The 26,688-nt window shown below is 42.1% G+C and overlaps 1 protein-coding gene and 1 long non-coding RNA gene across 2 annotated transcripts in view; one reads left to right on the top strand and one right to left on the bottom strand.

Annotated features, from left to right (window-relative positions):
* LOC146698144 (F-actin-uncapping protein LRRC16A-like) overlaps positions 1–26,688 on the top strand; it is an 85,153-nt gene that overhangs the window by 47,830 nt on the left and 10,635 nt on the right. The window contains exons 20-29 of the mRNA XM_085473155.1: positions 5,634–5,688; positions 7,515–7,687; positions 8,656–8,724; positions 11,177–11,270; positions 11,446–11,544; positions 11,753–11,881; positions 15,971–16,102; positions 16,242–16,417; positions 16,499–16,586; positions 16,816–16,956. Coding sequence (XP_085329281.1) covers positions 5,634–5,688; positions 7,515–7,687; positions 8,656–8,724; positions 11,177–11,270; positions 11,446–11,544; positions 11,753–11,881; positions 15,971–16,102; positions 16,242–16,417; positions 16,499–16,586; positions 16,816–16,956 — 1,156 coding nt within the window. The remainder of the gene's footprint in view (positions 1–5,633; positions 5,689–7,514; positions 7,688–8,655; positions 8,725–11,176; positions 11,271–11,445; positions 11,545–11,752; positions 11,882–15,970; positions 16,103–16,241; positions 16,418–16,498; positions 16,587–16,815; positions 16,957–26,688) is intronic.
* On the bottom strand, positions 18,126–19,505 carry LOC146698146 (uncharacterized). The gene is made up of 2 exons (XR_014922991.1): positions 19,314–19,505; positions 18,126–18,905 (listed from the first exon to the last, which is right to left on the bottom strand). It is a non-coding gene; the product is annotated as an uncharacterized LOC146698146 (long non-coding RNA).

Raw genomic sequence — 26,688 nt, 5'->3', positions numbered from 1 at the left:
CAGACGTAGACTAGAACCTCTGTCCGAAGAGCTCTTAACCTTTATTTTATTGCTGCAGCTACCAGTGTCGTCCAGTTGGGTGATCCTCTGCTCTTAATTCTTCAACCTTAGGGGTTAGACAACCCTTCAGTCGTAACACAGATCCGGGGAATATTCTGCTCCGATTTCAAACAACAATCTGTGTATTCTCCAGAAAAAGGAACAGGAAGGTGTCCCCTTTTTGCCCAAAAGCCTCTCGAACTTCGTTGGTCTGGTGTTCCCGGATTTCCGCCAACCCCTTCATGGTTATTGCTGTGTTTATGGGATCCATCCTTTTGTGGTGACTAGCTGGAGCCCAAACGCCATGACCCTTGGACCCAGTTGATGTCTCGGCAGTCACTGTGTCTGACTCTGCTACGGAGGATCCTCGCATCTCTGTGACCTCGTCTGGTGTCTGTTCCTTTCTCTGTAAGAGACAGAAAACCAAAACACCTCTCTTCCTAACCCTAATAATCTAATGTTGTTATCTACTGACCTTCTAGTGATTCAGAATTGGTCTAAAACATTCAGAATGTCCCAGGGACTTATTCTAATCATATCCTATGTGTGTGTAAGCATGTTTGCATTTAGCCCTCCGCACTCAAGGCATTTCTTACACTTTATCAGTCCGGACAGTCACGCCGAACGAAGCTTCTGACCTTCAAAAGGCCGAGTGCCAACTCGTTATAAGCACATTTGCAAGGTGTGTCTGAAAATTATTGAAACCCCTCTTTTTAACAAAAGACAAAAAATTAACAAATCTTCTAAACGCTATTCAGTTCATTTCAATGAGTAATGATTAAACATGAAAGTGATAGTTTATGCTTTTTCACTGATTCTCTAAAAGGTCCGTCTTCTCGGACCGCTATTAGCTTAAGCTTTACCATTCCTAAATTATTAAAGACACAAATGAAGTTATAAAATGTTCAAATAATCATGGTTTGATGTTAAAGCTCAACCTTCCCCCCCTTTTTTGACACATTCCAATGTGTCAAATCAACGGAGCTAGAACATTCAAAAAAAGTTAGGCAGCTACAAAGTTTCCCAGACTCTTAAGGTGATCCGCGTGTAACGTTCTGACTCAGGTATTTAATATTTTAATAAATCTCGTTTAATTAACTGCCACTATTTAAACTAACCTTAAAGACATAATTTAAGAAAAGATCACAAAGAATAACATGATATCAGTGTTTTGTAAGCGCGTGCGGCCTTCTATGCTCGAAGCCTTTCCCCTCAATAGATCAGTCAGACATTCGCGCTGACTGTAGCTTTTAACCCTTATTAACTTGAGCACAACTCTACAATGAGCAACAAGTTGCAATATGTATAAAAATGATCATTCTTTGTGATCTTTTCTTAAATTATGTCTTTAAGGTTAGTTTAAATAGTGGCAGTTAATTAAACGAGATTTATTAAAATATTAAATACCTGAGTCAGAACGTTACACGCGGATCACCTTAAGAGTCTGGGAAACTTTGTAGCTGCCTAACTTTTTTTGAATGTTCTAGCTCCGTTGATTTGACACATTGGAATGTGTCAAAAAAGGGGGGGAAGGTTGAGCTTTAACATCAAACCAGGATTATTTGAACATTTTATAACTTCATTTGTGTCTTTAATAATTTAGGAATGGTAAAGCTTAAGCTAATAGCGGTCCGAGAAGACGGACCTTTTAGAGAATCAGTGAAAAAGCATAAACTATCATTTTCATGTTTAATCATTACTCATTGAAATGAACTGAATAGCGTTTAGAAGATTTGTTAATTTTTTGTCTTTTGTTAAAAAGAGGGGTTTCAATAATTTTCAGACACACCTTGCAAATGTGCTTATAACGAGTTGGCACTCGGCCTTTTGAAGGTCAGAAGCTTCGTTCGGCGTGACTGTCCGGACTGATAAAGTGTAAGAAATGCCTTGAGTGCGGAGGGCTAAATGCAAACATGCTTACACACACACATAAGATATGATTAGAATAAGTCCCTGGGACATTCTGAATGTTTAGACCAATTCTGAATCACTAGAAGGTCAGTAGATAACAACATTAGATTATTAGGGTTAGGAAGAGAGGTGTTTTGGTTTTCTGTCTCTTACAGAGAAAGGAACAGACACCAGACGAGGTCACAGAGATGCGAGGATCCTCCGTAGCAGAGTCAGACACAGTGACTGCCGAGACATCAACTGGGTCCAAGGGTCATGGCGTTTGGGCTCCAGCTAGTCACCACAAAAGGATGGATCCCATAAACACAGCAATAACCATGAAGGGGTTGGCGGAAATCCGGGAACACCAGACCAACGAAGTTCGAGAGGCTTTTGGGCAAAAAGGGGACACCTTCCTGTTCCTTTTTCTGGAGAATACACAGATCGTTGTTTGAAATCGAGGCAGAATAATCCCCTGGTCTGTGTTACGACTGAAGGGTTGTCTAACCCCTAAGGTTGAAGAATTAAGAGCAGAGGATCACCCAACTGGACGACACTGGTAGCTGCAGCAATAGAATAAGGGCTGAAAGCAGTGGGAGACAAGGAGGTTGTCATCTGGACCTGCTACTGTTGGAATCCTAGTTTTTCTTGCATCTGAATTGCGCAAACACAGAGGTCATCCCACATATGGTTCGCCCCTCAGGGGGACAAAGGACCTCAGGAGTGAGAAGAGATGAACCCGGCCACACTGGGCTACAGGGTGTTTGTGAGGTCATTATTCTAATGACCTCATCAGGGGGAATTGTAAAATTATGATATTATTTTATGCCATGTTATACCCCTAATTAAAGATTGTGAATTTTTATGTAGTTTTAGTTTGCATTATTCTCCTGAATTAGAAGAAGCTGATAACTATTGCATTAGTTAAACTGATTTGCATTACATTAAATTGCTGACTTGTTGTGAATGAATGATATTGTTTTATGATGCATTATATTGCTGAGTTATAAGAAATACTGTTCGCAGAAGGTTATTGTCTAATTTGTCTGAGTAGAAGAGAACAGAGTGTGCTGGAGTTTTCTGCCCCATTTCAGCAGGAGCAGATAAACAGGGAGCCAAGGTCGTAGCTTAGGCGCTGTGTGAGAGAGAGCATGTGAATGTTTAGGCTTTTTATGATAAGGTGGAGGCACCAGAGGCTATAAAAGTTTGAGCAATGCTCCACCATTTTGAGATTTTGAGGCTGTCTGCATCAGTGTCCATCTCCCACGTGTGTGATCATTAAATCATCGTTTGACTCAACCCGGCCGGACCAGTGTTGTTATTGTGGTTTTTTCTCTTGTCTCCATCCCCAATATTTTGAACCTTAACATTTTAACTCCTAGCTTATTTCGGGATGCCCTGTACCCCACAGTTAAAGCCAAACTGAACTACCCCTGTTCGCCGACAGGTCAAGACCGCGCGTCCACGGCCAGGAGGGAGCGTAACCTCCGGGCTATGTGCTTCTTAGCATCTTCCAGTGCCGTCCTATAACAATTTTCACCTAAACAATTTTGACAAATTTTAACATATCAATTAAACAGTATCTGTTACCTCCAGAACAGTTTCTGACCTAATTTGTAAAACTATTAACCAGTCTCTGTTTCCTCCAGAACAGTTTCTGTCCTAATTTCCCTACCAAACTACCTGAGCCTTCAGCTCAATATCCAGGGACTCAAACCCAACATTATATCTGTTACCTCCAGAACAGTTTCATATTTCTTCAAGTTCATTAAACATTCTTAAGCAACTTTAACTGCATAACACACGGTGATTCTCATCAAAATCAAAACAGACACTCTACCAGTAATTTCAGTGAGTAGACTTTAATTTAGTCATATCCAATTTGGCACATTTTGGAAATAATTCAACAGGTAGTGCCTTACCTTTAGATAAGCCGGCTTTTGTCCACTCAAATCAGACCACTGGCTCGTGCCTGTCCGTTCGACAACCTCGGACCGTCCAAACTTTTAAATTCCACCCCAATACCACAGGACGAGCCCCCAAAATGTTAAGGTTCAAAATATTGGGGATGGAGACAAGAGAAAAAACCACAATAACAACACTGGTCCGGCCGGGTTGAGTCAAACGATGATTTAATGATCACACACGTGGGAGATGGACACTGATGCAGACAGCCTCAAAATCTCAAAATGGTGGAGCATTGCTCAAACTTTTATAACCTCTGGTGCCTCCACCTTATCATAAAAAGCCTAAACATTCACATGCTCTCTCTCACACAGCGCCTAAGCTACGACCTTGGCTCCCTGTTTATCTGCTCCTGCTGAAATGGGGCAGAAAACTCCAGCACACTCTGTTCTCTTCTACTCAGACAAATTAGACAATAACCTTCTGCGAACAGTATTTCTTATAACTCAGCAATATAATGCATCATAAAACAATATCATTCATTCACAACAAGTCAGCAATTTAATGTAATGCAAATCAGTTTAACTAATGCAATAGTTATCAGCTTCTTCTAATTCAGGAGAATAATGCAAACTAAAACTACATAATAATTCACAATCTTTAATTAGGGGTATAACATGGCATAAAATAAAATCATAATTTTACAATATCCTGACTTGATTCTGGGAATAAAACATTACAAACAATCAAGAAATTAGGCAAGGGTTGAGTTTAAAAGCTCCAGTACAAATCATTGAAGTCTGGCTTTTCCTCTTAGCAACTGCTTGTTTACTATTTATTAGTATTCTGTGAAGGTGAACAACCAGATATGTAAGGCTACGTTCACACTGCAGGTCTTAATGCTCAATTCCGATTTTTTGATCAAATCCGATTTTTTTGTCTGCTCGTTCACACTACAAATAAAATGCGACAGCAAACACGCTCTAGTGTGAACGCTCAAAGCGGCCCGCATGCGCAAAAGAAGACGTCACACAAAAGCGCTCTGTTTGGACCCAGAGCAAACAATATTGTTTGACTGATGGCCCTTAATATAAAGACTTCGGACTTTACGTTTCCCAATTTTTGCTTTAAGTTATTTTGTTATTTACATAATAATGTAAATAACCTAATAATTATCCTTATTGCTGTTTTAGAGAGGAGCGGTGCTTCAAAGGATAGTTGCAGATTTCTGTCAGAATCTGCCGATTATACATCCATCCATCCATCCATTCGCTTCCGCTTATCCTTTTCAGGGTCGCGGGGGGCGCTGGAGCCTATCCCAGCTGTCATAGGGCGAAAGGCGGGGTACACCCTGGACAGGTCGCCAGTACAAATAAAATGTTCACGTTGTCTTCCCAACAGTTTCACTGACATCTACACTGGAAGGCCAGGAAGCGTTCACGATGTCTTCTCGGGTGCTTCTCCGGAGCTGATAATTGGTGTCTGTCTTGTGTCAGTGACGTAAAAGACGGATTTAATGCGACATGACCGTTCAAACAGCAGTCGCTTTCTAAAAAATCGGATATGTATCAGATTCAGTACCACATACGAAAGTGACCCAGATCGGATTTGAAAATATCGGATTTGTGCCGTTCATACTGTCATACCATGATCGGATATGGGTCGCATAGGGTCAAAAAATCGGATTTGATGCGCTTTCGCCTGCAGTGTGAACGTAGCCTAAGAGGATTTACAAAATGTCACTAGGCTGAAAAAAATCATTTTATAGTGTTTATATACTTTTTCTTCTGTCTGCTTAGAAATCTCGCTCCAGTGTTGGACAGCTTGGTTCACCTGATTCAGGAGGAGGAGTCGGTGAGTTTTTCCATTTCTCTCTCTGTGTGGTCAGCAACCATGTGACAACAGAGAACATCTTAAATACAGATATCACAGAAAGGCAGCCAGGGGCTAGAGCAAGTCCCTGAATCTCCACCAGCTGCGCTCCAGCTGACCACTGACCTCACCAGTGGACGGTTATGTTGCATGTTTTGCTACACTGATCAATCAAGACACAGTTCAGCATGGAAATTATGCAAGTTGGTCTCAAAATTTTAACCCTTGTCATTGCACACTGCAGATTTTCAACTGGTAGTGCAAGCCCAGTATAAATATGTCATTAAAAGAATTTATATGGTAAATATCCAACATCTGCCTAGCTTAACTTGGCATTATGGGTACAAAATTGGGGAAATCCCTGTTGTTTTAATCAACTTAGTTCACCAATTTATTGATGAACTATTGCTATGAAGCCACTATTTGCATCTCTCAGGCTTCAATTTCCCAGTCCTTTTTTCCCTTTTTGTTTTTCAAGCGTAGAAAGGGATGCCACTAGTAATTACTTTTGTAAGCACAGCATACTGATACTATCATTATATACCTTCCTTTGCCTGCACTTATTGGTGTACTTGCATCTTAATTGTGCCCTGCTTTCTTTTGTGATCAGAGAACATGTTTAAGCCAGTTTTTATTTGCGGAAACGCAGAGATTTCAATCTTGTTTCGTATTTACAGAAGTTAAGCAAGAATTTTCTTCCGTGGCTATTCCAGTGTAAACTTCTCTATTTATATTTTTTGTTTGTGTTAAATGTTTTTAGTGAAACACGAGCGGATGAAGGCTGTAATTAATTCTGTGCTTCCCCAGAGAAGCTCTAATCAAGTAATCCTCTGCTTGAATAACCATGTTGACACTGGCCTTTCACACGGTCATCACCACACACACTGCAATTTATAGTCATTATCTCTAAATTTATCCCATGAATATGCCTTCTGAGTTTCATTAAAAGGAAATCCTTCATGTCAGAACAAACAGCCTTTGCTCTGCCGCCCCATTCGCTTTGTGAGCGCATTAACTGTTAGTTTGCTCTGTTTAAAGCTCTCTATATTTAGAGCTCGTTCCCAACACAGGAAACCATGAGATGTTAATTTCATTGCCAAGATCAGTTATTAAAAGAAATAATGAAACCTTTCTCATCCAACAATAGGTCTCTTGTATTTCTGTTGCAGCTCATGGAATGAGCATGCGTGCAGGCCTTGACGTGACTACAGCTGGATATTTATTTATAAGCTCAATAAAATTGAATTCAAAGAAAGGGTATCAAGTACACTTCTTAGTTACTATTTTTACAGGTTATGCGCTCTACATTTATTATTTTGAAAGTTGAGATAAGCTGAAACTGTAGGGATTAAATGAAGTTTGCAGTATTCAAATCTGTTTTCTTTTTTAGTTTTTTTTGTTTATGAAAAAACCTGAGAGTTTTATAAAGTTTCTGTCATGTCCAGCTTCATTATCACATTTTCTTTGTGGTAAAGATCATAGGGTGGGCCGATGGAAACATTATTAAACTGTAATAAAGTGATGCGAATTATTTATTGTAACAGTGACTAAGCTCTTGAATGCTTTGACTGGAAAACAGGTCAAAATCGCCAAAATCAAAGGAGTTCTTATTGAATGCTTTCCAGCAATGCCAAAACATATCAAATACTACTTGACGGCCACGCATGTTGACATGTTTACTGTCCTGTATTAGTAATTTTGAATGCATTTCTCCCTTTATATTCATAATATGTACCCACTCTAATCACCTTTACCCTCTCTTGTCCCCACACACACCTTTTGTCCCTGTTAAATCTTGCCCTTCCCAGCCCCTCAACTCTCTGTCTCTAGCAGACTCCAGGCTCAAGAGTGATCTCACCATCATTCTCAATGCTTTGGGCAGCAACTCCACGCTCACAAGGCTTGACATCAGTGGGAATGCAATGGGTGACATGGGGGCCAAAATGCTGGCTAAGGCGTTACAGATCAACTCCAAACTCAGGTAGCTGTGCAGGGGTCAAAGCTGCACCACATGGTTGTAACTTTTTAAAACTGCTTGTTTCATAAGATGAGGGGCTTCTAAGAGTTCCAGTTTAAAAGCAACTTGTCTAGTAGCATCTAATAATAAAGATATGAAGCTGGACATAGATCCACATTAACCCTAGAAGACTAATGTGCAGGTTTGTAACACCATCAGTAACACGATATACCCGATGAAACATATGTACTTTTCTCCTATTCCTCCTTATTCAGCATCTCATAAAATAAATAAAGGTATCATGGGGGTACCCTATAAAAAGGCTCTAAATTTAGTGGAAAATTAGGGAATTATTAACAACAAAATTCCTTAAAAAACTGAAAAGGACAATGGAACTGGGAATGTTCTCACTTCTAGGGCCACCCATTCCTGGCACATGTAAAACTTGGAGGCACGATCTCCCTGCATCAATGACATTTTTTGATGGAGAAAAAATGACCAAATGACTATTATTTATTTATTTATTCATTTATTTATTTATTTATTTGACTACATGAATTCCCCTGGAAATAACCACAAAGTGGTATTTATTCATCATGTGGGTGAAAATCACCTGACATTGGTGTTCTAGGATTAATAAACCTGTGTAATTACTGCTGTATTAATAATGCAGTAACTAAAATAGGCTACAATATTTACAATGCCCTATATACGAATTATTGCACAGTTATTTGTATTCAACAGTCCATATCTTATACTTACGTATATTGTTTTGACACAGATTTTGCCTTTTGCCACTGTGCAGTTAAATATTCAAACCACTATTTTATAGCCCTTTTCTTTTTTTACCCCCTTTTTTCTGTATAAAATCCCTATAAATGTTCTTTAATGCCTATGGGTAATCAGAAGATAGCAAGTAAAATCTTGTAAATCATCTTTGAGAATTAATGGCTTCCTCTGTTCGGGTCATACTGTGTGCTTGTTTTGAGCAGGACTGTGATCTGGGATAAGAACAACACCAGCCCTCAGGGTCTGCAGGATGTAGCAGCCGCTCTGGAAAAGTAAGTAATGCCGTCCATGCTTGTAAATGTGTTGTCTATTCAAAATTAAATCTTTAAATGTATAGTGCTTCTATAATGCCTTTTTTTCTTTCTTTTTTTACACCGTGCATGCTTTTGTGTATAACATTAAAACTGCTGAAGGAACGGATGTGTAGTTACTGTAGCTTTTGCAGCCCAGATGGGGGTTTTTCTTTGTGCAGAGCAGAAGGAAAGTCTGAGGTTTGTTTAGACAGGAGGAAAAGATAAGAGGAAGGAAGGCGCAGAGAGGAGAGAGTGACACATGCAGGGAATACTACAGAGACACAATGACATGAAAGTGTGCTGAGGGAAAGAAAGCGTGATACATTAAGACATAAAAAAGTAGAAGTCAAAGCCAGACAAATCAGATTTTGTTTACCGTGCCTTCAGATTGTGTATCTGGATGTTTGTGCGTGTGAATAAATTTGCTTCTGGGATGTGTAGGTTCATCCACCTCTTTCCTCTTTTTCATCTCCTCTCTCTTTGTCATATTCTCCCAGCAGCACATATCTTCATTTCCCCTCCGAGTCTCTGTGCTGTATTATTGAAAAAACAATTTCTTGTTTCTGATCTCCGTTCGGTTCAGCAGTGCAGCATCGCGTGTCTTTGTTTCCTTTGCTCAATTCGCCATTTTCCTCCTGTGTACCTTGCATTCTTTAAAGTTTTTTTCTCTCCAGATATTCAATACTGCAATATAACAGACAGTTGGAGTATTCAAAGTCTCCCACAATCCCCAGCATATAAAAGCTATCCACGGGTCTCAGTGATTTATAGAAATTGTTCAGAGTAGATCTGTCTGGTCAAGGCGTGAGGAAGGAGAGCACACATAACAATCTGAATGAATAACAATCATTTATTCAGCCTTTGAGGTTAAAAAATTATTCTAATCCCTTTGCTTTACCTTCATATCGCAACAGGTTTATACACTACCAGTCAAAAGTTTGGCCACACCTTCTCATTTAATGGTTTTCCTTTATTTTCATGACTGTTTACATTGTAGATTCTCACTGAAGGCATGAAAACAATGAATTAACACATATAGAATTATGTAGTAAACAAAAAAGTGAGAAATAACTCAAAACGTGTTATATTTTAGATTCTTCAAAATATCCACCCTTTGCTTTGTTTACTGCTTTGTACACGCTTGGCATTAGGGCTGTGCGATATGACCAAAATCTCATATGCTGATATAAAACATCTATCGTCCGATAACGATATAAATCACAAAAAATTTTATATTTTCTGTAAATTCTGTGAATCTCGGATAGGTGAAGTGTTTCCAGCTGGGCGTCATGTATCTGGAGTCGAGTGTTTTAACCGATGCATGAAACTATACTTTTTTAGACATAGGTTGTAACGGCCGCCGTTTTCTTTGAGTATTTATTAGACGGCGGGGAAAAGCCTGTTCTAATGTTTGAGTCTAAGGTTTATTTTTTAGCACCTGATGGCTCTTTTTTTTGCTTCTCATCCATCAATAATACTTTTTCACGTGATTCTGTTTATTTTGAAAAGTCTCAACAGGATCTTGAGCTTTATTGTGAAAAGTTTATGTGGAAAATAAACAAGCGGACATGCGATGGTTTTACCGTCGTTGTTGCTAACAACAACCCATAAAAACAGTAGTCTGTAGTGTGGTTATATTAAATATAAGAGAAAGAGAGAACTTTAAGAAATTAATATAGCCACTACAATGACCATCAAAACGATGAAAAAAATATTGCCGTAAACAGTTTATTTTGCGACACCACGAAACAAACATAGCGTAAAATGAAACGAAAGATGTTTTTATATCGTCATCCGATATATATCGTTATATATGGAACAGCCCTACTTGGCATTTTCTCAATGAGCTTCATGAGGTCGTCATCTGAAATGGTCCAGAAGCAGTTCCCAGAGATGTTGAGCACTTGTTGACCCTTTTGCCTTTACTGCAGTCCATCTCACCCCAAACCATCTCGATTGGGATTAAATCAGGTGACTGTGGAGGCCAGGCCATGAACCCTGACACCACTTAGAGAAGGCCGAGGGTTTGCAGCACTGTCAACAAAGCAAAGGGTGGCTACTTTGAGGAATCTAAAATATAAGACATATTTAGAGTTATTTATTAATTTTTTCTTTGCTACATAATTCCATATATCTTGCTTTATATATTTCTTGTCTTCAGTTTGTATCTACAATGTAGAATTGTAGTACTGTATATATGCTTTTTTGTCTTTGTTTTTCTGCCTTACATGTCTGTCCCTTCATCTCTCCAATCTTAATGTGGATGTAAATAATGTGTGTGATTCTCACTTAGAGATCAGTGACCTCCGCAGGAGTACCAGTTTAATCCAATAATGTTTCACTGCTACAATGCACAATGCGTCTCTAAATACATCACTTTGCTTCTTCTTCATTTTGTTTTTCGTCTGTTTTAAAAAAAAATATCCATTAGGAACTTCACCATTCGTTTCATGCCCCTCCCCATCATTGATGCCTCCCAGGCTCTAAAGGCGAGCCCTGAGAAAACTGAGGATGCCTTACTAAAGGTACATGAAGAACTCCCTCTGGTTCCTGTCTTTTAGAGACTTTTAGTCTTTAAAACATGCTGAATGCAATGGCATCAGTGAAGAAAAACATTCTGAATAAACTGACACTGATTTTAATTTTAATCTTTTATTTTAAGTTTGCTGTCATGACATCAGCTTTGTTTTCGCTCCATAGATTGAAACGTATTTGTACAGGAACCACGAAACAAGAAAATATCTTCAGGAACAGGCTTATCGGCTTCAGCAGGGCATCGTAACCACAACCACACAGCAGGTGAGTGAGGCGATTATTGCGACCCCAAGAAACTTAAACTCTTCTGCTCTGAACTTGAGTTAATATTAAATATGTTGGTGTAGTGATATAGCACTGAGTGTCTTTGCCCCAAGTTATACTAAATTGCATCTGGAAACTCCTCTTTTGAGCATTTTACATGTTGTATGGCACACAAAAACAGTCATCGCTTGTTGTTTTTGTTTTCCAGATGATTGACAGGATTTGTGTTAAAGTCCAGGACCACCTGAACTCTCTGAGGAACTCGGAGACGGACGCCATCTTGGAGGATGTCAGGTCAGCGGAGAGCCTCATCAAAGATGCCAGAAATTCAAAAACGGTGAGGAGACAGCTGAAGGGGTCAAGGATTCTTTATTATCACCAAAGGGGCAATTTGTTGTACAGTCAGCAGAAAACACACTAACATCAATCAGTAAATAGTCAGTAGATACACAAAATCGCTACATTATGTAAAATTACAATTAAGAAGATATTCAAAAGCTCAACGGCAGCTGGGACAAAGGAGTTCTTGAGTCTATTTGTCCTTCACATACAGTTTCTGAAACCAGACGGAAGCAACTGGACGTCCTTTGATAAGAGAAGGCTAAGATCAGCCAGGATAGACTGGGCCTTCTTCAATATCCTAAACTTGTGCCTAGTCACACCTGGTCAAAGGAGCTTGCAAAGAAAAGCGTCTGGACTTCTTTAAGTTGCTTGAAGACGTTTCACCTCTCATCCGAGAAGCTTCTTCAGTTCTAAGGTCAAATGGTGGAGAGTCCCAGATATAAACCTAGTGGGAGTGACCCCCCACAGAGGGACAAAAGGACCCCCTGATGATCCTCTAATCGCCTGAGCCAAGGTGGGAAACTGGGCGTGGGTCCCAATCAGCCAGAGTTTCGGGTGTGTTCATTGTGAAACCTGGCCCCACCTTATCATGCAAATTCCTGAGATCAGATGGCCCAGGATGTGAGTGGGCGTTAAGGCGTCTGGGACGGGATCTCAAAACTGGATTATAGATGGCAGAGAGTTGGTGTCGTAAACCCCCGCCTCTGTTCAAAGATGGTCGCTCACAGTGGACATAGATGGCTTCTTTCACTCCTCTTTCAAACCATCTGTCCTCTCTGTCCAAAATGTGAACATTGGCATCCTCGAAAGAGTGTCCTTTATCCTTAAGATGCAGATGGACGGCTGAGTCTTGTCCTGTGGAGGTGGTTCTGCTATGTTGTGCCATGCGCTTGTGAAGTGGCTGTTTGGTCTCTCCAATGTAGAGGTCTGGGCATTCCTCGCTGCACTGTGCAGCATACACCACATTGTTAAGTTTGTGTTTTGTCCAAGCTCCTTTGACTACGATGACCTGGATGACTGAGAACCTTCACAGACACCTAGTCACACCTGCACTTTTGCTGCACACTGTAACTGTACACTGAAGTCTCTAAGAACAGATTTGATAAAAACAATATTCTAATAAAAGTGTTTTCGACATTAAAACCAAAAAGCTTGAGATAAAATATTAATAAAACATTCAGTTAATCTTTACATGCTGTGACCATTCAGTTAAAAAAATGAAAAGGCGGACAAAAGGTGGGCTGCCAAAGATGCTTCCAAAAGTGTTTCTGTTTCAAAAAGCACAAAAGCATCAAGAGGAGAAGCATTATTTGTACTGTAAACACTGGATTATCAATGGATATACGAGTCATGGTTTGTACCAGTAAATGTGCAATGCCCATGCTTACTTTCAGTGTGCAGAAGTCCAGACCACAGCCTGTCAGAATCATATATATTATTTTATGCAATAGATTTAAATTTTCTTCCTACATTTGTTCTAAATCATTGTATTAATTCTACTTTTTTGTTAGTTTTTTTTCTTACTGGAAAACAAAAAATTATGTAGGGTATGTTTGTCTTAAATAATGTACAAAAGAAGTATTCAAAACAAACCAACATTTTCAAATTCACCAAGTATCCTGCGTCATAAAAGATTTTAAGGTGTATTTGTCAGCTATAGACACATACCAGGCATAACATTATGACCACCTGCTAAGTATTGTGCTGGTCCCCCTTTTTGCATTCAATGGGGCCCCAATCTGAGCTACAGTCTGTTGGTTTAAACCACGCAATCCGTCCTTTTCTGTGAAGAGCACGTTTGTGCATGAGTGAGCCTTGGATGCCCACTGCTGTTCCCTCCTTGGACCACTTTTGATAATAAGTGACCACTGCAGCCTGAGAATAGCCCACAGGAGCTCTGACGCAGTCGTCTAGCCATCACAGTTTGGCCCTCATCCAACTTGCTCAAATCTTTAAGCTTGCCCATTTTTTCCTGTTCCTAATACATCAAATTTACCCATATGGAAAAGATATATATAAATCTTATAAAGTTTGTATCTGTCTTGTGTGAAACTTGTATGAAAAGCATATAAGAGTGAAAACAGATATAAGATCCCTTGAAAAATTATATAATGAAACTTGTATGTTTTGGATACTTACTAAAACAATGTATGAAAGTAATGAGAAAGTGGCCACTTTCATGAGTAATCACATATAAGTTTTTACTATTTCTTTTCCATATGGGTAAAGGGACAAAACGTCCACCTTCACACTAATATAGCCCACCCATCAACAGGTGCCATGATAAAGTGATAATGAGTGTTATCCACTTCACGTCATCAGCGGTTATGCCCGATCGGTGCACATGCATTAGGAAACATGGCTGCCCTGTACTAATATATTGACACACGTACGCAAACTCTATCTTACTTTACTGTCAGTGTTTTATTATATTCTATATGTTCCATTTTAGGGCTGAACGATATATCGCATTTGCGATAATATCGCGACATGATCAAGTGCAATTTTCTAACCGCAAAGGCTGCGATTATACTCTGGACATGTCCAAATTCATGGGCTGCATCCTCCTGAGGCCGCATTTGTAGACCGATTACGTCACAGCGACGCGCCGAAGGCTGTCCAAATTACTACCATATCCCAGAATTCATAGCGCGGCCCAGCCAAACTCCAGTTTCCAGCAATGGCGGCCGCTACTAAGTTTTAAAATTACTCATACTAATCTTTCTGGGTCACAAAATAAACTTTTAACATATTTTCAGGCGAGAAAGTAGTTGTGTAAACATCAAATATCTGCTCGGTTTATCAAGATATCCCATATTTGCAAAAGTGCTTCGACGTTTTCAGAGGCGTCTGCTACCCACCAGCTCGACAGCTAGCCAGGAGCTCGAGGGTTACTGATGCGGCCGAGAACGGCACAACTCCCGGCACATCATTTTCAGATCACCGCGGAGTTTCGCTGCTCGGGTTAAACGTAATATATAAGTCACTTAGACAACCTAAAAATGTTATTGTTGGGCTTTTTTCAGTGTTTTGTTTGTTCGTGAGTAAATCGGTTTGGCTGAGATTAAAGTTATTAGATTAGATAAAATAAAACTTTATTAATCCCCCGGGTGGGTTCCTCCTTGGTTTTCACACAGCTGACTAAACGTCAAACAGAAAACTTAAACAGAAGTATGAGACAGTCGAGAATTTACACCAGTGTCTGGTTATATTTTAGATAGCAAGAAGCAGACGGCCGAGTTTATTAAACTCCACCGAGACAGCGGTGACGCTAATCAGAACTAGACCGTCCAATTTCACGCCTTTAAACTTTAAAGGCGTGTTTGTGTGTGTGTTTATACAATTGCTATTATGTTTGCACTTTATGTGTAATGTTACTGACTGCAGAGATCAGTAAGATGTGTGTATTTTTTATTTATTAGTTTTATTTATTTAATATTATTTTTTAATTGAATGACTGTCTAGTAGTTCACAGATGTCGAAAAACTGAGTGTGGTAAAGCCACTGATTTTTTTTTATGTATATTTCTGCAATCTGCACATTGTACTGACTTTCATTTTAATGTTTACACCAGGGTTCCTTGTCAGCACTTTATGCTTAGATGTTTGTAAGCTAAAAATAAACTATTGTGTATGTTCAAATATACTGTTGTGATTGAAGAAGTTAAATAAAAATGTCAGTCATCAATTCATGCATCACCTCATGTCATCATAACAGAGGTCTGTCTTCCAGGAAAGAACAGTTTAAAATTAATGTAATATAGTATTGGCCATACTATATGATGTATTGCTTGTCTTTGTTTAATAATACAGAAGACAAAGACCTTAAAAAATAATCGCATATCGCATCGCAATCGCAATATTGGGGCAAAAAATCGCAATTAGATTATTTTCCATAATCGTTCAGCCCTATTCCATTTGAATTTAGACTTTTATAATGAATTTAGTAATACAGTGTGGATAGTTTATATTGTTCCAGTGATATCGAGATGTTTCTTTTTCAAAATTTAGAGCAAAAATTCAATCAGCCATATTGAAAGCCCATGTTTATCCTGTCCTTGTGTGCCTTCCTGTCATGTTTTTAGCTGCTTCCCAACCTCTACCACCTCGGATCAGCTTCCAGAGAGGAGGTGAACAGTACTTCAGTAGGTCCAATTCAGGAGAAACTGGAGTCTATGGCCGGGGAGGTGACTGCTGTCATGGACCAACAGCTGCAGGTTGGGCCTTAACGGTCATAGATTAGTAAAGTCTGTGAAATTGCATTTTAAATGTAGGCTCATGAGATCAGTATGACAGCTGTCATCTAGTAATTTAATCAGATCCATCATTACATTTTCCTCCCTGCTGTCTCTTTAGACGCTATTGGAGACCATGATGGATGCAGCAGAGTCTCTGTGTCCTCATGTGATGAAGAAGAGTAATCTTCGAGTAGAGCTGATGAAGGCCAGCTCAGCTAGGATGGTTGTACCTAAAAGCTTTGTTAGCAAAACCCTCCTGGAGCAGTCTGGGGTAGATATCATCAACAAGATCAGGTGTGTTTGGAGGCTTCATAGTTTAAGCATTTAAGTCTGTTGTGACCTTACAGCTCCCCTCACCTTCTCTCTCTGTGGCAGTGAGGTGAAGCTGAGTCTAGCGTCCTTTCTGTCCGATCGCATCGTCGATGAGATTTTGGAGGCTCTTTCCACGTCACAGCACGTGCTGGTAAGATTAGAATCGACTGTTTTGTATTCATTAATTAACAATGGCTAGAGGGGGAAAAGTAAATGTTGATTTAAAATTATTTAGTATTTTCTCCCCTATTGATCTTGTCTCATCCTGACTCTTCACCCCTTCTGTTTGCTTGCCTTTCAACAACTTTCCTTCTTCTCTTTACATCTTTTGTCTCTCTTGCGCGCTATCTCATTGTTTTTCTTGTCACCGGTCGTCTCAGGCGGATCATCTGGTACGCCGAGGTCGCCCCTTGGTGCAGCAGGAGTCGGTGGACCTGGATGTGCCGGAGGAAAAGATTCCAAAAAGGGCATCGGCCGAGATACTGGAGGCTGAGAGGCTTGAGGATTTGGAAACATGTATGGTAGGTTATGGTGGGCAACAGGTGAGGGTGTGAGTGTTTAATTAGAATTAACGGCTGACCTACCTAAGCAAAGGGAGGCAGTGGTTCTTTCTCACAGTTAGCTGTAGCTCACAAATACACCTGCCTTAAATTTAACCTCTACCTAAAAAATTAGTTCTCGTCATCTTTACATTGACCATCATTAATTCTAGCACAGACTGAAAAACTTTTGCCAAAATGCTAACAGCACTCTTGGCTGTTATTGGCTCATTTTTAATGCAGGTGAGTAAATAGTGTAGAAAGGCTACAAAACTAGGCTGGAGTTTGATTTGATTTTGATTTGATTTTATTGATTAGCATTCAAATTCAAATCTCAGTGAAAACAGTGAGAAAAAAAAACAGTGAAAACAGAACAAAAATCTACCATAAAGAAAGAAAGCATGAGACAAGGCTAATCAAAAGGTATTGGCTGAAGCATTTGCTTATTACGCCAACCCTTTTCACAAAATATCTTTTTGTATGCAGCTCCTGTACACAGGGCTTGAAGAAAATAATAAAACAAAGCAAAAACCAAACCAAACAAACAAACAAACAAACAAACAAACAAAAAAACAAAGAAAAAAAAAACTTTCCACCTTAGATAAGTAACTACATCAAAGCAAAAAATCAAGAGTTTCAGTATTATTATTTTTGCTCTTTTCATTCTTGATTTATATATTTTTCTAATACTCTATTTTTAAACAAGGAAAATGAACCACACCTTTTTAAATCACTGTCATAACTATTCCACAGTTTAACTCCTCTAACAGAAACACATCTCTGCTTTATATTTGTCCTTATCTTGTTTTTTTTAAAGAAATCTGTTCCCCTTAAGTCATATTGACTCTCCCTGACTTTGAACAGTTTCTGAGTACTGGGGCAAAGCAAGTTATTTTGTGCTTTATACATTATCTGTGCCATTTTATATTCAACTAAATCATAAAATATCAGGGTATTCAGATTAATAAACAAAATGTTAGTTGGTTCTATATAGTTTGATTGGTTTATAATTCTTATAGCTCTTTTTTGTAACTTGAAAATATGAAGAGTGTTCGTTTTATATGCATTACCCCATATCTCCAGACAATAAGTCATATATAGAAGCAACAGAGTACAATAAAGTGTGTATAATGATTTTTTTGTTCAGGACATGCTTTGTTTTATAGAGAATAGCAATGGTTTTTGACATTTTTGTTTTCACGTGGTTTATATGAGACTTCCAACTCAGCTTATCATCAATTATCACTCCAAGAAATTTATTTTCGTACACTCTTTCAATTTCAATTCCATTAACCCTTATTTTAGACACATTTTTCACTTGTCTAATGCCAAAAATAATCAATTTTGTTTTCTTTATATTTAATGATAACTTATTTACATCAAACCAGTTTTTAAATATATTTAACTCCTTTTCCGCTGTAGTCAGAAGCTGTTCTAAGTTTTTACCTGAGCAGTACAGAGTGGTATCATCAGCAAACAATACACATTTTAACAGTTTGGAAACACTACATATGTCATTTATATATAATATAAATAATTTAGGGCCCAGCACAGAGCCCTGAGGAACACCACAAGTTACCTTCAACTGCTTAGATTTTACATTATTGAATTCGACATATTGATATCGTTCATCCAGGTAACTTTTCATCCACTTGTATGCTATCCCTCTTATGCCATATCTCTCTAGTTTATTCATTAATATAGAATGATCAATTGTATTGTAATGTATGTTTGCACTGATTGCCGATCACGCTTCAACTGAGTCGTCCTCGGTCAGAAGGAATGGTACTCCACAGTGATGTAGTTCAAATAACTTTACTAAGGAGGTGGCAGATGACATCAACAGGATGTACAGCGTTGGTAGGGAGGCGTTATAGGATTCACATGCAGGTAAAGGGGGTGTGAGTGTGTCTATGGGTGTGTGTGGTCATCTGTAAACAGAAAAACAAACATTTGTATTAACCACTATGGATAGCAGTGTACCCCTTCTACAGTACTGTGGGTTTCCAGCGTAATGTTATACAATCTGCCATAACCTCATGGCCACTAGATGGCACCCTAAGACCATAAATGAATTTCTGGCTCGTATATACATTGGCAACCCAGACCTCTGCAGATTACAACGATTCAGAGAATAAACATAGTAAATAGTTACATCCGCCTACAACCACAATGCTTGACAGTAAGTCGTATATGAAATGAAACATGGGCTGAACACAAGGCTGCCTGTAGTAGGCCAAAAAAAACGCATCTTAGCGATAGCAACGGGACTAGCTTCTTACATAGCAAATTACACAGATAAAGTCAAACAAGCATCACTCTCATCTTACAATACTCACATGGTAAGCACGCACACAGTATTAACTCACACAGGAATGCAAGTAAATACGTTATCCTCCGACACACCTCTCATCTGTGCAGAACTGCGCTGAACACGTTCCCAACCGGAAGTACAGATACCGAGGTGCATCATGGGTAACGTAGTATAAACAGTTACAATGAACAAGCGGACTTTTAACAGCCGCCCCTGTATTTGTAGGCAAATACACTCCCGCTAGAGTCCTTCTATTTTGAAACAGTGTCATGTGAGTCCTCAGGAACTTCGGGAAGTTCTACCAGCTTAGTTACCGGGCGAACATAGGTACTGTCTTTAACTTTGACCTCGGCGGCTCGAACAACGCCATCAATCCCTGGGAAAACTTTGACAATGGTACCCACAGGCCAAAGGCCTCTAGGCAAGTTATAGTCCACAATCATAACAGCTTGTCCCACAGCCATGTTGTCAGTGGACTTCCTCCATTTCTGTCGGAGTTGCAGTCCTGGGAGGTAGTTCTGTATGAACCGCTTCCAGAAGTGGTCGCTGATGACCTGACTGTGCCTCCATCTTCTGTTCGAAAGAGTGCCTGAGGGGCCGTAAACTGCCTGGGGTAGTGCCGAATCATGCCGCCCCATCAAAAGAAGATTTGGTGTGATGGGATCTGGGTCAGCTATGTCAGCCGATGCATAGCCGAGCGGCTTTGAGTTCAAAATGCCCTCAACCTCTATGAGAGCAGTGAGTAGGACTTCTTCCGCCACAACTTGGTCCTTCAGGACTACTTGCAGAGCTGACTTCACTGCTCTGATTTCCCTTTCCCATGCTCCTCCGAAATGAGGAGAGTGTGGGGGATTGAAGCAGAAGTTGATAGTCTGCTTGGCCAGTTGCTGCTTGAGGTCCGGCTCCATGTTTTCAAACGCCGTTTGGAGTTCTCTGTGCCCACCTCTGAAATTGGTCCCTCGATCAGACCACATCTCGTATGGCTTTCCTCGGCGTGCAATAAATCTGCGTAATGACATAAGGAAGGAATCGGTGTCAAGACTAGGGAGGAGATCAAGGTGCACGCATCTGGTTGTAAGACACTTGTAGATAATTCCCCAGCGTTTCTCTCTTCTACGACCTATCTTTATCGTGTATGGCCCAAAACAGTCTACGCCCGTTGACCAGAACGGCGGCTTATAGAGTCTCAGCCGTGATGAAGGTAAGTCAGCCATTTTGGGTGTAGAAGGCGAGGCGCGCCATCTCCTACAGTCCACACACTGGTGCTGATGCTTCTTAATGGCTTGACGTCCTCTGAGAATCCAATAGGTGCGCCGTATTTCCGCAAACAGCCTCTCTGCACCTGGATGAAGGAGCTGGTCATCATAAGTTTTTATGATGAGCTTGGTCAGGGGATGTTCAGCTGCTAATACGATGGGATGAATACTGTCTGGATCTAAGTCTGCAGCTCGACGGAGGCGGCCTCCGACTCTGAGGAGACCGGTAAGACTGTCATATTCAGGGGACAGCACGCTAAGACGGCTGTCTGAGCGGACTGGGTGCCCGATCTGGAGGGCTCGGGCCTCCTCTGGGAAGCTGTCAGTCTGAGCCGAGCGAAGCAGCATGGTCTTGGTTTCTAGTTGCTCCACTGCTGTAATAGGAGCGTCAGCCGCCCCGTGTTGGGTCTGGTATGTAGCAGCAATCAGCTCATCTAGCGTGGCATACTGTGTTGGATCCGGTAAGGTCGGGGATGCAGAAGTGTGCCCACAGAATGCAGTCTTCCTGAGCTCTGCCTCACTGCATGCCGGGAACTCTGTTGGAAACTTAGGCCAAGTGTCAGCAGTTTGTGACAGAAAGGGTGGACCATGTGACCAACGATTGCAGACAGTTAGGTCAGCGAGATGTTTCCCTCTGGTGATGTCATCAGCGGGATTGAGGTCAGAGGTCACATACCGCCACTGTTCAGGAGATGTCAGCTCCTGTATTTCACAGATTCTAGTCCCCACGAATACCTTATAGCGACAGGAACAAGACTGGATCCACTGCAGCACCGTTGTAGAGTCTGTCCACAGGTAGATCGATTGCAGGAGAATGGTGAGCTCTGTCTGGAGTAATTTGGCCAATTGGGCTCCTGTGAGTGCTGCGCAAAGCTCCAGCCGGGGCATTGACACCTGTTTGCGTGGGGCCACTCTGGAGCGAGCCATCAGGAATGATGTGGCGATGGGCAGTTGTTGCTCGATTACTCGGAGATAATCCACAGCCCCATACGCCTTTTCTGATGCGTCACAGAATATGTGAGCCTCGTATGTCACATTGCTGGAGTTGTGAGAAGGAGCGTAGCAGCGGGGAATGGTGACATGCTGAAGGTGTGACAGTTCGCCTTCCCACTCAAGCCAGGACTTAAGTAGATTCCCTTCGATGGGCTCATCCCATCCTCTCTCTGTGCTCCACAGGGCCTGTACAATCAGCTTGGCCCTTGTAGTGTAGGGACAAATATAACCTAGGGGGTCATACTGGGTAGCTAGTACCTTGTACACGTTGCGCAGCGTGACCGTGGAGTAGGTTATAGGGCGGTGCTTATATCCCAGGACATCTGTCGGGCAGTGCCAGCTGAGTCCTAATGTTGACTCTTGTGGGTCGAGACTTTTGAAGTTCAGCCAAAGCTCGCAGCTCTCTGATCTAGCTGAAGCGGGCAGGTGAGCAACTACTTCGGGCACGTTGCTCGCCCACTGACGTATCTCGAATCCTCCTTGAATGAGTAAATCTCTCATTCGGTCGATGAGCTGCTTTGCTTCTTCTGGGTTGGACAGGGACTGTAAACAGTTATCCACATAGAAGGCTGTGTGGACAGAGTCACAGATGTCCTTGTGGGTGTCTTTGTGCTCCCTTGCATGTCTCTGTAGGGCGAAAATAGCACAACAGGGGCTACATGTCGTTCCGAAGGGCAAAACTCTCCACTCATATACGTCTGGGGGCCGGTCAGTTTCACAATCCCTCCACAGAAACCGTAGCAGAGGACAATCCTCTGGGAGCAGCCGAATCTGGTGAAACATGGCTTTGATATCTCCACTCACAGCTACAGGGTGTTGGCGGAAGCGGAGTAATACCCCCAGCAGAGTGGGCCCCAAGGGAGGTCCTGGTAAGAGGTAGTGGTTCAGGACGGCCCCCTGAAACTCAAACGAACAGTTGAAGACCACCCTAGCCTTATTATTGTGATGTACCATGTGATGGGGTACATACCATGACTCGGAAGAGCTATGTGTCTCATCTGGGCTCAGCTTAACAACATAACCAGAATCTACTAACCTGTGGATCTCCTGGCTGTATGTGAGGGTCAGATCAGGATTCTTGGCCAGCTTACGTTCGGTGGATCTGAGGAGGCCTTTTACTGCTTCAGGAGAGACACACATCCGTGGAAAGTCCCTTCTTCTCAGCAGCGGAGTGGCGTATCTCTCGACACCGTCTACTGGGACTCTGATGGTCTTTGTCTCCAACATAGCTACCGCCTCTCTGTCCTCCTTTGACCGTGTGACCTCCTTCTCTGTCCTGTAGGGGGGAGCATCTAGTTGCCACAAACGCTTCACATCTTGATGCAGGGCCTCTGCAGGAGAAAGGCACATGTTCAGGCACTGCAGGTCCCCCTCAGATGTAGGCATACTACTGGCCGGCCCCTGGATGGCCCATCCGAGCTTGGTGCAGATAGCTACTGGCCCTTTGGACGATCCCCGAAGGACGGGGCGGACAGGGGTGATGAGATGAGCGTTATCTGAGCCAATCAGCACCAAAGGTTGGATCTGGTTAAATCCCTCAATCTGGACTTTCTGTAAGTGAAGATACTTCTTCTTTAGCTGTTCAGCTGGACATGACTGAGTAGCTAGGCTCAGTTGTTGGGCTGTGAAGGCATGTGTTACTTTGTACCTCACTTTGGGCTTAGCCCTTGGTGACACCTGAAATGAGACAAAGCCTCCCTTCATCTGGATTACATCTCGACGGATAGTTCTCAGTGAGAGTGTTGCTTCCTCCTGTTCCAAACCTAGAGATTTAACTGCCGCTGGAAGCACAACAGTCTTCTCTGAGCCGTCATCGAGCACAGCAAATGTATCCAGTGATTTGCCCCCATGATGTAGTTGGATTGGTACTACCTTAAGCATAACACGACCTGAGTGACTTGAATAGTCTAGGTAGACCATACTAGTACTCACAGTTAGTATGTTAGGGTCCCACTTCTTGGCCTCAACCAGGTCATGGAGCACCGACAAATGCTGGTCACCACAGGTGCTGCACGGCTTCTTCAGAGTACACTGCTCTGGAGAATGTTTACGGCCACAGCGCCAGCATTTGGCCTTCTCGGTAATCCAGGTAGCCATAGCTTTGAGGTCTAGCCTTTTGAATCCATCACAGCCATTCAGATAATGCTCTGTCCCTTCGCAGTATGGACAATAAGGTTTGAACTTCTGTTTCTTCTTAGGTTGGACTGTCGGATCTGGAGCTGTAGATTCTCCCTCCTGTTTTAGCTTGGCTTGGGCTGGATTTGGGCCGTAGTAGATGGAAGCAGATCTGTTGTGTGGCTTGAGCCCTGCTGAGGCTTTGAGTAGGTTCTTCTCTGGACGTGGCTTGTCCGGGGGCATTTGAGAGGCTTGTCTGGATAGCTGAAGGACTTGGGATTTCCGTTCGAGCCATTCTGAGAAGTCGTACATATTGTATGTTCGGCTGCTGCCACTGCGGATGATCCCCCGGGTGATACAGTACTCGATGAAGTTGTCCCTGTAGTTCAGAGGGAGCTTGGTAAGCAGTCTATCCACATGTGAACCACAATGAAGCTCACTGGCTGCTACTTCATCCATGGTACTGAGAAGCCCAACCAGGCTGGACACCGACAGGGAGAGGTCTTCAATAGCTTGAGAGTCTCCGGCTCTAATAGGGGGGCAGTTTAATATAGTGCTAAGCTCACTTTGGACTAACTGCCTTGGCTGTCCATACCTCTGCTCTAGCGCCCTCATTGCACTAGTGTAGGGAGTGCGGTCGTGAATGTAGCGCTTGGCTACCTGTAGGGCGCTGGGATGCTCTAGATGATCTAGTAGGACCTGATACTTGTAATCTTCTCCCAGATGAGAATATGGCCCTAAGGTGCTGTCCAGCCCTTTCTTTAATAAGGCGAAGTCACTCTCTCTCCCCGACCGGAAGATCACCAGCTTAGGCTTTGGAATGCCATATGAAGATGCCACCATCATCTCCATCAGGTTTGGTAGAGGCGTTCCTGCTGGGTAAATTGTGGCAACCTGTGGATTATGGTGTTCAGCAGAGGAAGATGATGAATAGTTACATCCTGAGGGATAAGGAACATAGTATTTGCCAGCTGGATCGGGCAAAGCTTCAGGATGCAGTATGGTGGGCACAGGGGGATGAGCTTCTGCCCACTGTGATGGCTGGGGCACAGGTGCTGGTGGACCTGAAGGTTGCTGCAAGTACACAGGATTAGCTGGATGTCTGACTTGGAAGACAGGAGCAGCGGGATGTGACATCTGCTGCAGACTCGCTGGGTCCACAGCCTGTGATAGCTGGTGCATTGAAAGATGAGCATGTTGTAGTGGCTGATCAGCTGGGGATGCAGAATGTAATAGCTGCACCTGGCCTGGCCTGTTTATCAGGGGCTGATGTTCCGATCGCTGATATGAGAAGGGTTCAGCAGTGCATCGTCCAGGTCTCCTGAGTGGCGTCGATGCGGCTACATAAGTGGCAGGGTGCAGCACTGGCTGAATGTGAAGGCTCGCTTTACGGGGAGGTGATGGAGCAGATGTTTCCGCTTGCGTTGGCATGTTTGCAGGTGTTGTGGTGCCCTGCTCTGAGGGACTTACTAGCACAGTTAGTGGCTCTGTGGTATCATGTAACACCTCATTGCTAGGTTGTAGTGGTGCAACTTCTGTTATGGAGGAAATACGTTGGGGTTGTTCTAACGCTCCTGTTTCTGGGGGAAGAGGACTGCCAGGTTTAGAAGCTTGCTCCAAACGCTCCACCCGCTTTAGTAATGTCCCACGAGTTTCCTCCATAGACACTTGCAGTTGAGTCATGTGTTGGAGGTAGGGCTGGGCGATATGACCCAAAATTCATATCTCGATATTTTTTAGCTGGATGGCGATATAAGATATATATCTCGATATATTTTTTTAAAGCCATAAAGTAAGAACAAAAAGAGAGTTCTTAGTCAAAGCTGTGTCCCAGATGTCACACAGGCACTTTTATTAACATAGAACAGATATACATAAAATTTACTCAAAAATAAATTATGAGCATTTATTAAATAATAATGCTCCATAAATAAAAGAAAACAATGTTGTTTTTGTGCTAAACAAAAAGCTCACAATTGTGCAGTCAAAATGTAAACCAAAAGACGCTGAGCACAATAACAAAGACAGATTTCACAGCTGCTCTGTTCCCAACTTCTACTGCGTGACTGACAGCCTGGAGTTTGAAATCCGCTTCGCAACCACGTCTCTTAACAGGTGCCATTTATGGTCCTTATACACAGTAGGGTAATATTACGTTGAAGCACAGTACGTATCACTCCGCGAGGCTCAGCCGTAATGCTCCGACAATCCATCAAGCGGTGCAGCTCCGTAGCTTACCAAAGTCGTACTAAAACATTTTTTCACAGATTGCTGAGCGCCGTGTTCCACATAAAATCGGTTCGCAGTCATCAAGCACAACCAGAATTCATACATAAGGCGCGCTGTCAACTTTTGAGAAAATGAAAGGATTTTAGTCCGTGCAGCACCTCTGGGCTGCATGGCGTTAGCGTGGTTAGCTCGTTAGCGTGGTTAGCTAGCTTACACGTTGACGCCGTCCAGCCCCACGCACGGGGCGATGCGCAGTAACTCGTTAACGGAGATTTGCCGTGTCCATCTTGTCGCTTCCTGCAGGTGAAGCGATGGGGGAGGAGGGGAGGCCGAGTAACGTTGCTTAAAGACGAAAGTGGACAAAAGAGAGGCAAACTTGCGGCTCCACAAGTATAATTATAACGTAACATAGACTATATCGATATAAAGGATATTGTCACATCTTATATCTCGTATAAAAATATATCGATATTTTTTAAAAACTCGATATATCGTCCAGCTCTAGTTGGAGGACACTGCTCCAAACTGATTCCATCTTCTGCAATCTCTCATCCTCTTCATAGTCGGAGCTGCTTGAACTACTTGGAGCTCTAGATGGCTCGGGTGGCTCAGTTAGGTTGTGCTCATAGTCCACCAGATGTCCCGGAAGTTTCTTCTCCCGCGCTGGACGGGGGCTATTCGATGCACCTCTATCCCGAGGGTTTGCCATCTCATTAACTCAGCCAAGGCGAACTCCGGCTCGAAGGACCACTTGTAATGTATGTTTGCACTGATTGCCGATCACGCTTCAACTGAGTCGTCCTCGGT

This window comes from Copadichromis virginalis, linkage group LG11, assembly GCF_057382275.1.
Source record: "Copadichromis virginalis isolate Kocher_CV1m ecotype Utaka linkage group LG11, C_Virginalis_male_GT1.1, whole genome shotgun sequence".
Lineage (NCBI taxonomy): Eukaryota > Metazoa > Chordata > Actinopteri > Cichliformes > Cichlidae > Copadichromis > Copadichromis virginalis.
This window is presented reverse-complemented; position numbering and strand designations above follow the sequence as displayed.